Source organism: Nerophis lumbriciformis, linkage group LG17 (genome assembly GCF_033978685.3).
Source record: "Nerophis lumbriciformis linkage group LG17, RoL_Nlum_v2.1, whole genome shotgun sequence".
Classification (NCBI taxonomy): Eukaryota; Metazoa; Chordata; class Actinopteri; order Syngnathiformes; family Syngnathidae; genus Nerophis; species Nerophis lumbriciformis.
Genome location: NC_084564.2, coordinates 37,252,501 through 37,270,798, shown reverse-complemented (window position 1 = coordinate 37,270,798; position 18,298 = coordinate 37,252,501). Strand labels below are relative to the sequence as shown.

The following is an 18,298-nucleotide window of genomic DNA, read 5'->3' as shown; positions in this document are numbered from 1 at the left end:
ATTACTTTTTTTGCACACTCTTGGCATTCTCTACATGAGCTTCAAGAGGTAGTCACCTGAAACGGTTTTCACTTCACAGGTGTGCTTGAATCTTCTCATTCAATGCATTTTCTTTATTTTCACGACTATTTACATTGTAGATTGTCACATTAAAACTATGAATGAACACACGTGGAGTTATGTACTTAACAAAAATGACTGAAAACATGTTTTATATTCTAGTTTCTTCAAAATAGCCACCCTTTGCTCTGATTATTGCTTTGCACACTCTTGGCATTCTCGCCATGAGCTTCACGCACACCTGTGAAGTGAAAACCCTTTCAGGTGACTGACTACCTCTTGTAGCTCATGGAGAGAATGCCAAGAATGTGCGAAAAAGTATTCAGAGCAAAGGGTGGCTATTTTGAAGAAACTAGAATATAAAACATGTGTTCATTTATAGTTTTGATGTGACAATCTACAATGTAAATAGTCATGAAAATAAAGAAAACACATTGAAAGAGGAGAAGGTGTGTCCAAACTTCTGGCCTGTACTGTGCATACTTACAGCATGTTTATAAAACGTATATGACAGTTTTCGGGGAGTTTTAGAACGACTCCCTTTTGCGATAGTTTATTAGCAAGATAAAATGCATAAAAAAAGAAAAATGTTTGTGTATAATGAGTGAGAGGAATGTGGAGCTATCCAAAATGTATTAAAGTTGCAACAAGTCAAACTAAAAGAGGATTATATGGAAAAAAATGCATTTATAATAGCTATATATAATAATTATATTAATTATACATTTATAAATAATATATGCAATATAATATCGTATGTATTATATTATTATATGTATGTAATGTGGTAACAGTCTGCCCTGAGATCGGTAGGTCGTGAGTTCAAACCCCGGCCGAGTCATACCAAAGACTATAAAAATGGGAGCCATTACCTCCCTGCTTGGCACTCAGCATCAAGGGTTGGAATTGGGGGTTAAATCACCAAAAATGGTTTTTGGGCGCGGCCACCGCTGCTGCTCACTGCTCCCCTCACCACACCTACTGTGTGTGTGAGACAATCATTGGTACTTTAACTTTTTCAACTTAACTTTTTGGATGTTATTTTTAGACTTAGACTTCCTTTTATGGGGCGGTATAGCTCATTTTATAGAGTGGCCGTGCCCAGCAACTTGAGGGTTCCTGGTTCGATCCCCGCTCCCGCCATCCTAGTCACTCCCGTTGTGTCCTTGGTCCACACTGGTTTGAGAAAATGTAACTTAGGTATTGGGTTTCACTATGTAAAGCGCTTTGAGTCACTAGAGAAAAGCGCTATATAATTCACTTCACTTCACTTTTATTGTCATTCAAATTTTGAACTTTACAGTACAGATAAGAACGACAAAAAGAGCAATAAGGTGCAGATATAAATAAATAGATTACTGTACAGATAAATATACTGCATTTTAGAGGGCCTTATGGAAATAGATGTTTATTTTCATTTTAGTCTCCTACTTGCTATATACTACAAATTAGGAAGCATAAAAAAACCAAATGTGTTCTTGTCTTGCATAGGGATTGTGAAGGATAGGCAAAATTCCAAAACAAAAAGTGCAATTCCCCTTTATTACCCTCTATTACCTGACACCTTCTATGTTAGCTACTTCTCTTTGTTTTTAATGTCTATTTTCTATTTTCTGCTGGATCTACTCTCTATTTTATGCTGCAGCTGTCACATATACTGTAATATTGTACATGGTAATTTTTATATAATGAATATATGATATAGACATCATATAATATAATATATCAGTATATATCCTATACCAGGGGTCGACAACCCGGAATGTTGAAAGAGCCATATTGGACCAAAAATACAAAAAATAAATCTGTCTGTAGCCGCAAAAAAATTAAAAGCCTTATATAAGTGTTATAATGTAGGTAACACAAGATGTAAATGCCTATATTGGCTATATTAGCCTACTATAAAAGGCTGACACAAATGTTGTATATACATTTTTATTCTACACATTTTTGCAACATTGGAAATCATTAGTAAAATAGAGGCTTGTCACAGGATGAGATAACTCCTGGAAATTACTGGCTCAGAATGGTCCAAAGGTATAGATGTGTGTGTCCAAGTTTAAGGAAACGGCAGGCTGTCTTCTTCTAATGGATTTAATACAATCTTTGCAAGCTGGGTAACGTTTGCTGTGGTCTGGAACAATATGGCAAACAACCATCAGAAATGCAACCAATATTACACACAAATAATGTGTCCTGAGACTTGTAAATATAAATTAAATACACAGAGGACATAAGTAAATTAACTCAAATATACCTACAAACGAGGCATAATGATGCAATATGTACATAACGCTATCCTAAATAGCATGTTGGCATTTACAAACCCTGTTTCCATATGAGTTGGGAAGTTGTGTTAGATGTAAATATAAACAAAATACAATGATTTGCAAATCATTTTCAACCCATATTCAGTTGAATATGCTACAAAGACAACATATTTGATGTTCAAACTGATAAACATTTATTTTTTTGCAAATAATCATTAACTTTAGAATTTGATGCCAGCAACACGTGACAAAGAAGTTGGGAAAGGTGGCAATAAATACTGATAAAGTTGAGGAATGCTCATCTTATTTGGAACATCCCACAGGTGTGCAGGCTAATTGGGAACAGGTGGGTGCCATGATTGGGTATAAAAACAGCTTCCCAAAAAATGCTCAGTCTTTCACAAGAAAGGATGGGGCGAGGTACACCCCTTTGTCCACAAGTGCGTGAGCAAATAGTCAAACAGTTTAAGAACAACGTTTCTCAAAGTGCAGTTGCAAGAAATTTAGGGATTTCAACATCTACGGTCCATAATATCATCAAAAGGTTCAGAGAATCTGGAGAAATCACTGCACGTAAGCGGCATGGCCGGAAACCAACATTGAATGACCGTGACCTTCGATCTCTCAGACAGCACTGTATCAAAAACCGACATCAATCTCTAAAGGATATCACCACATGGGCTCAGGAACACTTCAGAAAACCACTGTCACTAAATACAGTTGGTCGCTACATCTGTAAGTGCAAGTTAAAGCTCTACTATGCAAAGCGAAAGCCATTTATCAACAACACCCAGAAACGCCGCCGGCTTCTCTGGGCCCGAGATCATCTAAGATGGACTCATGCAAAGTGGAAAAGTGTTCTGTGGTCTGACGAGTCCACATTTCTAATTGTTTTTGGAAATATTCGACATCGTGTCATCCGGACCAAAGGGGAAACGAACCATCCAGACTGTTATCGACGCAAAGTTCAAAAGCCAGCATCTGTGATGGTATGGGGGTGAATTAGTGCCCAAGGCATGGGTAACTTACACATATGTGAAGGCACCATTAATGCTGAAAGGTACATACAGGTTTTGGAATAACATATGCTGCCATCCAAGCAACGTTACCATGGACGCCCCTGCTTATTTCAGCAGGACAATGCCAAGCCAAGTGTTGAATCAACGTGGCTTCATAGTAAAAGAGTGCGGGTACTAGACTGGCCTGCCTGTAGTCCAGACCTGTCTCCCATTGAAAATGTGTGGTGCATTATGAAGCCTAAAATAGCACAACGGAGACCCCCGGACTGTTGAACAACTTAAGCTGTACATCAAGCAAGAATGGGAAAGAATTCCACCTGAGAAGCTTAAAAAATGTGTCTCCTCAGTTCCCAAACGTTTACTGAGTGTTGTTAAAAGGAAAGGCCATGTAACACAGTGGTGAACAAGCCCTTTCCCAACTACTTTGGTACGTGTTGCAGCCATGAAATTCTAAGTTAATTATTATTTGCAACAAAAAAAAATTAAGTTTATGAGTTTGAACATCAAATATGTTGTCTTTGTAGTGCATTCAATTGAATATGGGTTGAAAAGGATTTGCAAATCATTGTATTCCGTTTATATTTACATCTAACACAATTTCCCAACTCATATGGAAACGGGGTTTGTACAACTTTCTCTGATGCTGCCACAGAAAGACGTGTTTTATGCCACTATACAATGATTTGCAAATCCTTTTCAACCCATATTCAATTGAATGCACTACAAAGACAACATAGTTGATGTTCAAACTCATAAACTTTATTTTTTTTGGCAAATAATAATTCACTTAGAATTATCTTAGATGAGCTCAGGCCCAAGCGAAGCCGACGGCTTTTCTGGGTGTTGTTGATAAACGGTTTTCGCCTTGCATAGGAGAGTTTTAACTTGCACTTACAGATGTAGCGACCAACTGTAGTTACTGACAGTGGGTTTCTGAAGTGTTCCTGAGCCTGAGTGGTGATATCCTTTACACACTGATGTCGCTTTTTGATGAAGTACAGCCTGAGGGATCGAAGGTCACGGGCTTAGCTGCTTACAAGCAGGGATTTCTCCAGATTCTCTGAACCCTTTGATGATATTACGGACCGTAGATGGTGAAATCCCTAAATTCTTTGCAATAGCTGGTTGAGAAAGGTTTTTCTTAAACTGTTCAACAATTTGCTCACGCATTTGTTGACAAAGTGGTGACCCTCGCCCCATCCTTGTTTGTGAATGACTGAGCATTTCATGGAATCTACTTTTATACCCAATCATGGCACCCACCTGTTCCCAATTTGCCTGCACACCCGTGGGATGTTCCAAATAAGTGTTTGATGAGCATTCCTCAACTTTATCAGTATTTATTGCCACCTTTCCCAACTTCTTTGTCACGTGTCGCTGTCATCAAATTCTAAAGTTAATGATTATTTGCAAAAAAAAAAAAAAAATGTATTAGTTTGAACATCAAATATGTTGTCTTTGTAGCATATTCAACTGAATATGGGTTGAAATTTATGTGCAAATCATTGTATTCCGTTTATATTTACATCTAACACAATTTCCCAACTCATATGGAAACGGGGTTTGTACATGTAAACAAACTACGATGAGTTCAAGGATCGCTAAAATTAGTAAGACAAAACGGTGCTTGCCAAATACGCTCATCAGTGAAGCATGTTTAATATAAACAGTGGGATTCCCAACAATTAGGAAGGTTTGTGTCATGTTTGTTCTCCTACAGAAAATATATTAAAACAAAAAATAGATTTTTTTTCTTCATCTTTTTCCATTTTCACACATCTCTGAAGGAGGTCCATGGAGCCACTAGGGCGGCACTAAATAGCCGCATGCGGCTCTAGAGCCGCGGGTTGCTGACCCCAGTCCTATACTGCACATAAATTATGTAAATATTATGTATATATGCTATATTTAGTCTATTTATACCTGCATTGTCCTTTCCATCCTTACACTTTCCATCATTGTAACTGAGCTACTGTGTGGAACAATTTCCCTCGTCTAAGTCTAAGTCTAAGCAAACACAATCGCAAGTTAGTCTACTCCAAACTGTCGCTTCACTTCATCCCCGGGGGGCCGTTCATGGGAACATGCTTCAGCAAAAACAATTCCATGGCAAAAACACTTCATCCATTCCCCGAACCTTCAGCGACTGTTTATTTCTTTCGCGCCGGGAAGGAGAACGATACGTCTTTCAACCGCCGCGGCCGAGCCTTTAATTAGCGGGGCCGCATATAATCACGCAGTGTGTTTCAACAAATTAATGAAGGCTTAATGCCATTAGCTAAGTGCATGTTGTGAAACGCGAGTGGTCTTTGTGTTGTTATTTATTGTGGTTTAATGGCGCTGAGAAAGCACCGTGACTCCTTCCCACTGATGCCGCCCATAGAGCAACTCAGCACATTGCGACAGTTGGTGAGTGGACCGCTCTTTAGCTGGAGTTAACTCTGCATTTCTAGGTTCTAATGTTTGGGAACATTTGTCTTTTATGCTGCATGGACAGGGATTAGTCCAGGGGTGTCAAACGTAAGGCCCGCGGGCCGGATAAGGTCCGCGAACAGGTTTTATGAGTTGGCCAAGTATAAAAAATGAGCCAAATGTTTTTGAATGAAAGAAACTGCTGTTCTAAATGTGTCCACTAGATGTCGCAATAGCAATTCTTTGTATCTTTGTAGATCAGTGTTTTTCAACCTTTCTTGAGCCAAGGCACATATTTCAGTAGAAGCATTTAAGTCCCATTTTAAAACTCATTCGTATACTCTAGCCTTTAAATAAACCAGTTGATCTGGGGGGGAGGGGGGGGGGGGGGGCACAGGTCCGGTGGCCATGGATGAAGTGCTGGCTGTCCAGAGTCGGGACTCGGGGTGGACCGCTCGCCTGTGCATCGGTTGGGGACATCTCTGAAATTCTGACATGTCTCCGCTCGGGATGGTCTCCTGCTGGCCCCACTATGGACTGGACTGTCACTATTATGTTAGATCCACTATGGACTGGACTGTCACTATTATGTTAGATCCACTCTGGACTGGACTGTCACTATTATGTTAGATCCACTATGGACTGGATTCTCACTATTATGTTAGATCCACCATGGACTGGACTTTCACAATATTATGTTAAATCCACTATGGACTGGACTCTCACAATATTATGTTAGATCCACTATGGACTGGACTATCACAATATTATGTTAGATCCACTATGGACTGGACTCTCACTATTATGTTAGATCCACTATGGACTGGACTTTCACAATATTACGTTAGTATGGACTAGACTCTCACTATATTATGTTAGATCCACTATAGACTGGACTCTCACAATATTATGTTAGATCAACTATGGACTGGACTCTCACAATATTATGTTAGATCCACTATGGACTGGACTGTCACTATTATGTTAGATCCACTATGAACTCGACTCTCACTATTATGTTAGATCCACTATGGACTGGACTTTCACAATATCATGTTAGTATGGACTAGACTCTCACTATATTATGCTAGATCCACTATAGACTGGACTCTCACAATATTATGTTAGATCCACTATGGACTGGACTCTCACTATTATGTTAGATCCACTATGGACTGGACTCTCACTATTATGTTATATCCACTATGGACTGGACTCTCTCACTATTATGTTAGATCCACTATGGACTGGACTTTCACAATATTATGTTAGATCCACAATGGACTGGACTCTCACTATTATGTTAGATCCACTATGGACTGGACTCTCACTATTATGTTAGATCGACTATTGACTGGACTCTCACTATTATGTTAGATCGACTATGGACTGGACTCTCACACTATTATGTTAGATCCACCATAGACTGGACTCTCACAATATTATGTTAGATCCACTATGGACTGGACTCTCACAATAATATGTTAGATCCACTATGGACTGGACTCTCACAATATTATGTTAGATCCACTATGGACTGGACTCTCACAATATTATGTTAGATCCACTATGGACTGGACTGTCACTATTATGCTAGATCCACTATGAACTCGACTCTCACTATTATGTTAGATCCACTGTGGACTGGACTCTCACTATTGTGTTAGATCCACTATGGACTGGACTCTCACTATTATGTTAGATCCACTATGGACTGGACTCTCACTATTATGTTAGATCCACTATGGACTGGACTCTCACTATTATGTTAGATCCACTATGGACTGGACTCTCACTATTGTGTTAGATCAACTATGGACTGGACTCTCACAATAGTATGTTAGATCCACGATGGACTGGACTGTCACTATTATGTTAGATCCACTATGGACTGGACTCTCACAATATTATGTTAGATCCACTATGGACAGGACTCTCACTATTATGTTAGATCCACTATGGACAGGACTCTCACTATTATGTTAGATCCACTATGGACTGGACTCTCACTATTATGTTAGATCCACTATGGACTGGACTTTCACAACATTATGTTAAATCCACTATGGAATGGACTCTCACAATATTATGTTAGATCTACTATGGACTGGACTCTCACAATATTATGTTAGATCCACTATGGACTGGACTCTCACAATATTATGTTAGATCCACTATGGACTGGACTCTCACAATATTATGTTAGATCCACTATGGACTGGACTCTCACTATTATGTTAGATCCACTATGGACTGGACTCTCACACTATTATGTTAGATCCACTATGGACTGGACTTTCACAATATTATGTTAGATCCACTATGGACTGAACTTTCACAATATTATGTTAGATCCACTATGGACTGGACTCTCACTATTATGTTAGATCCACTATGGACTGGACTGTCACTATTATGTTAGCTCCACTATGGACTGGACTCTCACAATATTATATTAGATCCACTATGGACTGGACTCTCACTATTGTGTTAGATCCACTATGGACTGGACTCTCACTATTATGTTAGATCCACTATGGACTGGACTCTCACTATTATGTTAGATCCACTATGGACAGGACTCTCACTATTATGTTAGATCCACTATGGACAGGACTCTCACAATATTATGTTAGATCCACTATGGACTGGACTCTCACTATTATGTTAGATCCACTATGGACTGGACTCTCACAATATTATGTTATATCCACTATGGACTGGACTCTCACTATTATGTTAGATCCACTATGGACTGGACTCTCACTATTATGTTAGATCCACTATGGACTGGACTCTCACACTATTATGTTAGATCCACTATGGACTGGACTCTCACTATTATGTTAGATCCACTATGGACAGGACTCTCACTATTATGTTAGATCCACTATGGACTGGACTCTCACTATTATGTTAGATCCACTATGGACTGGACTTTCACAACATTATGTTAAATCCACTATGGACTGTACTCTCACTATTATGTTAGATCCACTATGGACTGGACTCTCACTATTATGTTAGATCCACTATGGACTGGACTCTCACAATATTATGTTATATCCACTATGGACTGGACTCTCACTATTATGTTAGATCCACTATGGACTGGACTCTCACTATTATGTTAGATCCACTATGGACTGGACTCTCACACTATTATGTTAGATCCACTATGGACTGGACTCTCACTATTATGTTAGATCCACTATGGACAGGACTCTCACTATTATGTTAGATCCACTATGGACAGGACTCTCACTATTATGTTAGATCCACTATGGACTGGACTCTCACTATTATGTTAGATCCACTATGGACTGGACTTTCACAACATTATGTTAAATCCACTATGGACTGTACTCTCACTATTATGTTAGATCCACTATGGACTGGACTCTCACTATTATGTTAGATCCACTATGGACTGGACTCTCACAATATTATGCTAGCCTTACTCGACATCCATTGCAATACGGTCTCCCCTAGAGTCATTCACATTGACGTCCCACTGGGTTGTGAGTTTTTCCTTGCCCTTATGTGGGCTCTGAACCGAGGATGTCGTTGTGGCTTGTGCAGCCCTTTGAGACACTTGTGATTTAGGGCTATATAAATAAATATTGATTGATTGATTGATTGATTGATTGATTGATTGTGTTGAAAAAATCCGGAGGCACACCACCAGCAGAAATCATTAAAAAACAAAACTCAGTTGACAGTAAAAAGTTTAAAGTCAATTGTTGGATATGACTTTAAAGCATAACCAAGCATGCATCACTATAGTTCTTGTCTCAAAGTAGGTGTACTGTCACCACCTGTCACATCACACCCTGACTTATTTGGACTTTTTTGCTGTTTTCCTGTGTGTAGTGTTTTAGTTCTTGTCTTGCGCTCTTATTTTGGTGGCTTTTTCTCTATTTTTGGTATTTTCCTGTCGCAGTTTCATGTCTTCCTTTGAGCGATATTCCCCGCATCTACTTTGTTTTAGCAATCAAGAATATTTCAGTTGTTTCTATCCTTCTTTGTGTGGACATTGTTGCTTGTCATGTCATGTTCGGATGTACATCGTGGACGCCGTCTTTGCTCCACAGTAAGTCTTTGCTGTCGTCCAGCATTCTATTTTTGTATACTTTGTAGCCAGTTCAGTTTTAGTTTCGTTCTGCATAGCCATCCCTAAGCTTCAAAGCCTTTTCTTAGGGGCACTCACCTTTTGTTTATTTTTGGTTTAAGCTTTAAATACCTTTTTACCTGCACTCTGTCGTCTGCAAATTGTGATCGCGACAAACCATGTTTCCGACATCTACAAATCAATTAGCTCCCTGCTGCCACCTACTGATATGGAAGAGTATTACATGGTTACTCTGCCGAGCTCTAGACAGCACCGACACTCAACAACGGCACATTTGCAGACTATAATTACTGTTTTTTTTAACCCAAATAGGTGAAATTACAATAATCTTCCACGGCACACCAGACTGTATCGGCACGGTGGTTGGAAAACACTGTTGTAGATTATTCTACAAATGTAAAAAAAATAAACCCCATATTGTTAGTGCACCAGTTGAGGAAAATGAGCAAACTACATAAATAACATCCTGTAATTTGATTTTGATATTATTTTTTTTATCTTGACAGATTGAAATTTAACACCAATGAGTTGACTGATGAACATAATTTATCCAGAAAGTATAAATAACGACAAATAAAGGTAAAATACTAGTAACCGCAACATGTAAGTGTAAAAAAAACGCAACATTATGATTTGAACATTTTTAAAGTTAAAGTAGCAATGATTGTCACACACACACTAGGTGTGGTGAAAGTAACCTCAGCATTTGACCCATCCCCTTGTTCATCCCCTGGGAGGTGAGGGGAGCAGTGAGCAGCAGCGGTGGCCGCGCCCGGGAATCATTTTAGTGATTTAGCCCCCAATTCCAACCCTTAATGCTGAGTGCCAAGCAGGGAGGTAATGGCTCCCATTTTTATAGTCTTTGGTACAACTCGGCCGGGGTTTGAACTCACGACCTACCGATCTACACTCTAACCACAAGGCCACTGAGCAGGTTTTTCAGAATGTGTTTGTTCTATTTTTAAACAAAGAAAACAATCTGAAGTTGTCTTTATTTTTAAGTTATCGTGCCGTGATTTTACCAGTCCGGCCCACTTGGGAGTAGATTTATCTGCATGTGGCCCCCGATCTAAAATGAGTTTGACACCCCTGGATTAGTCAGTCCACCATGTTGATACACAGCACAACTCAGACCACTCACCTGTACACCAGCGTGTCATCGGCGGTGCTGTTGTACTGGATCTGGTACATCCTGATGCCGGGGATGTGGCGTTCGGACGGCCAGCGGATCATGGCCGAGGAGGAGGTGAGCTGGCTGACCATGACTCTTCTGTCCTGCTTGTCGTAGCCCTTGGTGTCATTGCCCGACTTGGAGGATGTGGTGATGTCAGAGAGGCCCGGGTCTTCACGCATGTGGCCCGTGTTGTTTACAAATAAGGGCAAGGGGATCATGTTGATCTCCACGGCGGCCGTGGCGATGCCTGCGGCGTTCGACGCCACGCAGTTGAACGCCCCGCTGTCCTTCAAGGTGGTGATGAGGATATCCAGGGTGCCATTTTCATACAGGATGGTGCGGGAGTTGTTGTGCACCAGCTTGCCGTCGGGCGAGCGCCAGTGTATCTCCGGGTCGGGATCGCCCACCGCTTTGCATTTAAGCGTAACCCCCTGTCCTTCCATCACGTAGGGTTTAGTGGAGAGGTGTTTGGTGATCAACGGAGGCTCACAGATGAACTCCTCCTCTTGTATGGACCAGAAGTACTTATCCATGAGATGATCCGGAGAGGCGCAAGTCTCCAGGTCGTCCTCTCTGGTGAGCCTGCGGAGCCAAAGCAGTTCGCAGTTACAGTGAAGCGGGTTCCCCCCGAAGCTGACGGCAAGGGTAGAGGAGCTGAAGCCCTTGCCGTCAGATAGAACCTGAGCGTGCTGGAACAAGCTGTCGGGCGGAAGCTTCTGCAGACGATTGGACGTCATGTCCAGGCGGACCAGCTTGGTGAGTAGGGTAAAGGTGCCGGTGCCTATGTGGTCAATCAGGTTGTGGTCCAGGGTGAGAGTGTTGATGTTGGTCATCCGGGCGATGGCTTCCCAGGGCAGGCCGCGCAGGTTATTGTTGGACAGATCCAGGTCCTCGATGGTGGACACAAACTCGTCAAAAGAAGTCGGAGCCACCTGGTGGATCTGGTTGTTCCCGAGGATGAGGTGCCGCAGGTTGTTCAGGCCTTTGAAATGGTCGGTCTTGATCACGCTGAGGCGGTTGCCGTCCATGTGCAGCGCCCGGAGCGAGCGCAGGCCCAAGAAGGCTTGGGGCGTGATCTGGCTGATGGTGTTGCGGGACAAAGTGAGGTGGACCAAGCTCGTCATGTTGAAGAAGTCCTTCCGGCGGATGACGGTGATGAAGTTGTCCGTGAGGCGCAACTCCACCGTCTTGCGGTCGATGGTGTGCGGGACGAACAGGAGTCCCGTCTTGGCGCAGAGCAGCGTCAGCGTCGGCGACAGGTGTTGGCAGATGCAGCGGCCGGGACAGCTGTAGCCCTCCGCCAGGGCGGCACACAGCAGCACACACAGAATCAGCCGCTCCATTCTCGATCGAGTTCCCAGTCCTGTAAGCCAGACAGAGAAAGGGAATCAGAGGGAAAAAAAGCCTTTGAATGACTAAATAGTGTGATTTGCCCGCTGTTGCAGACGCCGGAGCAAGATAGCCGAGATTGCCAGCGAGGGATCATTCCCCAAATGAAATAGGGCTTTTCTGACATAATGGCACCCGCTATGATGAAAGGCTCCGGCGACGCCATCGTGAAGCCATATCTATGTCGCCTTTTAAGGCACATAACAGGATGTTTTTGTGCCAGGCGGGCTGAGGCGTATAATTTATGAAATGATCATAGAGCGCATATTCCTCAACGTACACATTTTCGCCCGACAACAGGGCTTCCAAGAATAAAATAAAGGTCGCTTGTCTGCCGCGCTCGAGAAAATTCTTATGACCTTTTCATTCTCCCCGGTCCGCTGATGCGTCCGAGACGTTCCGCAGAATTAGGCGGAAATCCGACGTGGGCTCCAATAAAAAGTGGATGGGTCCAAAGCTATTAGGGAGGAAGTTCTGATGCTCTGATTTCTATTTAGAGCTATTGATTCTAGTCTGGGGGAGAACACGCCCGTGGTGACAGGCGTAAAATGCGATCCTCGGCGAAAGCAAACACAAGAGGGCCCCGCGGTGGCAGACGAGGCCTGATGTTTTTTGCCAGAGCTTTCACCCGCCTTGGCATCCGTCTCGACGGCAAACGCCTAGAGCTTGGCTGAGGATGAGGAGAGACCGTTAACATCAATCAAGTAAGGAGATGAAATGTGACTTTTCATTTGCGGGGCCAGGGAAAGGACCTCCCGCCTCTCACTTTCGACAACACTGACCTTTTGTTGGATCTAACGTGAACAACAATACTATAATAAAAGGTGAACATCAGTGAATTTCTGCTAGTCGGTGAAAAAATCCTGGATACACCTGGGAGTAACAGAGAGGTACTGCTGACCCAACATCTCCGTTCGACTTTAGGGCTGCAACTAACGACTATTTTCATCGTCTAATATTCTTTGACTATCCCAACGATTAGTTGACTAATTGGATTATGAAGCGTATTCCTATTCAGTGGCTCTTACTAAGCTATCAGATTTTAGATGATTAACATCTAAAACCAATGTTCAGTCCATAGTGTTGGATCTACTATGGACTGGACTCTCACTATTATGTTAGATTCACTATGGACTGGACTCTCACTATTATGTTGGATCCACTATGGACTGGACTCTCACACTATTATGTTAGATCCACTATGGACTGGACTCTCACACTATTATGTTAGATCCACTATGGACTGGACTCTCACTATTTTGTTAGATCTACTATGGACTGGACTCTCACTATTATGTTAGATCCACTATGGACTGGACTCTCACTATTATGTTAGATCTACTATGGACTGGACTCTCACTATTATGTTAGATCCACTATGGACTGGACTCTCATACTATTATGTTAGATCCACTATGGACTGGACTCTCACTATTATGTTAGATCTACTATGGACTGGACTCTCACTATTATGTTAGATCCACTATGGACTGGACTCTCACTATTTTGTTAGATCTACTATGGACTGGACTCTCACTATTATGTTAGATCCACTATGGACTGGACTCTCACTATTATGTTAGATCTACTATGGACTGGACTCTCACTATTATGTTAGATCCACTATGGACTGGACTCTCACTATTATGTTAGATCCACTATGGACTGGACTCTCACTATTATATTAGATCTACTATGGACTGGACTCTCACTATTATTTTAGATCCACTATGGACTGGACTCTCACTATTATGTTAGATCCACTATGGACTGGACTCTCACTATTATGTTAGATCCACTATGGACTGGACTCTCACACTATTATGTTAGATCCACTATGGACTGGACTCTCACTATTATGTTAGATCTACTATGGACTGGACTCTCACTATTATGTTAGATCCACTATGGACTGGACTCTCACTATTATGTTAGATCCACTATGGACTGGACTCTCACTATTATGTTGGATTCACTATGGACTGGACTCTCACTATTATGTTAGATCCACTATAGACTGGACTTTCACAATATTATGCTCGTTCATTGCATCCGGTCTCCCCTAGAGGAGCGGGGGGTCACCCACATCTGCAGTCCTCTCCAAGGTTTCTCATAGTCATTCATATTGGCATCCCACTGGGTTGTGAGTTTTTCCTTGCCCTTATGTGGGCTCTGAACCGAGGATGTCGTTGTGGCTTGTGCAGCCCTTTGAGACACTTGTGATTTAGGGCTATGTAAATAAACATTGATCGAATAACAATTTAGTCCTTAAATAAAATAGTGAACACACTAGACAACTTGTCTTTTAGTAGTAAGTAAACAATTAAAAACTCCTAATTAGTCTGCAGTAACATATTGTGTCATTTATCTATTATTTTATCAACATTATTAAGGACAAGCGGTAGAAAATGAATTATTAATCTACTTGTTCATTTACTGTTAATATCTGCTTACTTTCTCTTTTAACATGTTCTATCTACACTTCTGTTAAAATGTAATAATCACTTATTCTTCTGTTGTTTGGATGCTTTACATACGTTTTGAATGATACCACAAATTTGGGTATCGATTTGATACCAAGTAGATACATTGGTCATATTCAAAGTCCTCATGTGTCCGGGGACTTATTTCCTGAGTTTATAAACATAATACACAGTTTTTCAAAACAAAAGAAGATTTTGTGATGCTAAAAATTATTCTTTTTTTTCCTTTTTTTCCCCATTTATTTATTTCAGGCAATGACATAAACAATAATAATATTAAAAAAAAAAAAATACAAAGTTGACAACATATAATAATATAAGTTAATCTAGTGCAAAAGGTAATATATAGTATGTAATGTATGATTGTCCAAACTATTGATACACTATTATACGTGGTATCATTACAGTGGATGTTAGGTGTACAAACCCCGTTTCCATATGAGTTGGGAAATTGTGTTAGATGTAAATATAAATGGAATACAATGATTTGCACATCCTTTTCAACCCATATTCAATTGAATGCTCTACAAAGACACAATGTCCAAACTCATAAACTTTACTTATTTTTTTGCAAATAATAATTAACTTAGAATTTCATGGCTGCAACACGTGCCAAAGTAGTTGGGAAAGGGCATGTTCACCACTGTGTTACATGGCCTTTCCTTTTAACAACACTCAGTAAACGTTTGGGAACTGAGGAGACACATTTTTTAAGCTTCTCAGGTGGAATTATTTCCCATTCTTGCTTGATGTACAGCTTAAGTTGTTCAACAGTCCGGGGGTCTCCGTTGTGGTATTTCATAATGCGCCACACATTTTCAATGGGAGACAGGTCTGGACTACAGGCAGGCCAGTCTAGTACCCGCGCTCTTTTACTATGAAGCCACGTTGATGTAACACGTGGCTTGGCATTGTCTTGCTGAAATAAGCAGGGGCGTCCATGGTAACGTTGCTTGGATGGCAACATATGTTGCTCCAAAACCTGTATGTACCTTTCAGCATTAATGGCGCCTTCACAGATGTGTAAGTTACCCATGTCTTGGGCACTAATACACCCCCATACCATCACACATGCTGGCTTTTACACTTTGCGCCTATAACAATCTGGATGGTTCTTTTCCTCTTTGGTCCGGAGGACACAACGTCCACAGTTTCCAAAAACAATTTGAAATGTGTACTCGTCAGACCACAGAACACTTTTCCACTTTGTATCAGTCCATCTTAGATGAGCTCAGGCCCAGCGAAGCCGACGGCGTTTCTGGGTGTTGTTGATAAACGGTTTTGGCCTTGCATAGGAGAGTTTTAACTTGCACTTACAGATGTAGCGACCAACTGTAGTTACGGACAGTGGGTTTCTGAAGTGTTCCTGAGCCCATGGGGTGATATCCTTTACACACTGATGTCGCTTGTTGATGCAGTACAGCCTGAGGGATCGAAGGTCACGGGCTTAGCTGCTTACGTGCAGTGATTTCTCCAGATTCTCTGAACCCTTTGATGATATTACGGACCGTAGATGGTGAAGTCCCTAAATTCCCTGCAATAGCTGGTTGAGAAAGGTTTTTCTTAAACTGTTCAACAATTTGCTCACGCATTTGTTGACAAAGTGGTGACCCTCGCCCCATCCTTGTTTGTGAATGACTGAGCATTTCATGGAATCTACTTTTATACCCAATCATGGCACCCACCTGTTCCCAATTTGCCTGTTCACCTGTGGGATGTTCCAAATAAGTGTTTGATGAGCATTCCTCAACTTTATCAGTATTTATTGCCACCTTTCCCAACTTCTTTGTCACGTGTTGCTGGCATCAAATTCTAAAGTTAATGATTATTTGCAAAAAAAAAATGTTTATGAGTTTGAACATCAAATATGTTGTCTTTGTAGCATATTCAACTGAATATGGGTTGAAAAGGATTTGCAAATCATTGTATTCCGTTTATATTTACATCTAACACAATTTCCCAACTCATATGGAAACGGGGTTTGTAAATCCACCAATGGTGTTTGTTTATATTGTAGTTGGTGCTGCAGGGAATTCTGGGAATTTGTTCTGTAGTGTTTATGTTGTGTTGCGGTGCAAATATTCTCCCAAAATGTGTTTGTCATTGTTGTTTAGTGTGGTTTCACTATATGGCACATGTTTATGACAGTGTTGGCGTTGTTCAAATGGCCACCCTTAGAGTGACATGTATGGCTGTTGACTAAGTATGGCTTTCATTCGCTCGTGTGCAGTGTGTTCAAAGTCAAATTTAGCTTCTTGTTGTTGTTTTGGCCTTGTTTTTAAAGACGACGTTTGATCCATAACCCCCTTGTAATGTATGTTCGACATGCAGTATTGTATTGTGCTTCAGTGATGAGTGTTCAAAGTGGACTAACTTTTACCAAAATATGGACTTTTGTTGAGGCTGGAACCCTTTATCTACAAACCCCGTTTCCATATGAGTTGGGAAATTGTGTTAGATGTAAATATAAACGGAATACAATGATTTGCAAATCATTTTCAACCCATATTCAGTTGAATATGCTACAAAGACAACATATTTGATGTTCAAACTGATAAACATTTTTTTTTTGTGCAAATAATCATTAACTTTAGAATTTGATGCCAGCAACACGTGACAAAGAAGTTGGGAAAGGTGGCAATAAATACTGATAAAGTTGAGGAATGCTCATCAAACACTTATTTGGAACATCCCACAGGTGTGCAGGCTAATTGGGAACAGGTGGGTGCCATGATTGGGTATAAAAACAGCTTCCCAAAAAAACCTCAGTCTTTCACAAGAAAGGATGGGGCGAGGTACACCCCTTTGTCCACAACTGCGTGAGCAAATAGTCAAACAGTTTAAGAAAAACATTTCTCAAAGTGCAATTGCAAGAAATTTAGGGATTTCAACATCTACGGTCCATAATATCATTAAAAGGTTCTGAGAATCTGGAGAAATCACTCCACGTAAGCGGCATGGCCGGAAACCAACATTGAATGACCGTGACCTTCGATCCCTCAGACGGCACCGTATCAAAAACCGACATCAATCTCTAAAGGATATCACCACATGGGCTCAGGAACACTTCAGAAAACCACTGTCACTAAATACAGTTGGTCGCTACATCTGTAAGTGCAAGTTAAAGCTCTCCTATGCAAAGCGAAAGCCATTTATCAACAACACCCAGAAACGCCGCCGGCTTCTCTGGGCCCGAGATCATCTAAGATGGACTCATGCAAAGTGGAAAAGTGTTCTGTGGTCTGACGAGTCCACATTTCTAATTGCTTTTGGAAATATTCGACATCGTGTCATCCGGACCAAAGGGGAAGCGAACCATCCAGACTGTTATCGACGCAAAGTTCAAAAGCCAGCATCTG

At 41.2% G+C, this 18,298-nt stretch overlaps 1 protein-coding gene across 5 annotated transcripts in view; it reads right to left on the bottom strand.

Annotated features, from left to right (window-relative positions):
- Nucleotides 1–18,298, bottom strand: part of lrfn1 (leucine rich repeat and fibronectin type III domain containing 1) — a 706,779-nt gene that overhangs the window by 7,814 nt on the left and 680,667 nt on the right. For all 5 annotated transcript variants that reach the window (XM_061973170.1, XM_061973169.1, XM_061973171.1 and 2 more), the window contains one exon: nt 11,035–12,430. In XM_061973170.1, coding sequence (XP_061829154.1) covers nt 11,035–12,410 — 1,376 coding nt within the window. In that variant the 5' untranslated portion in view covers nt 12,411–12,430. The remainder of the gene's footprint in view (nt 1–11,034; nt 12,431–18,298) is intronic.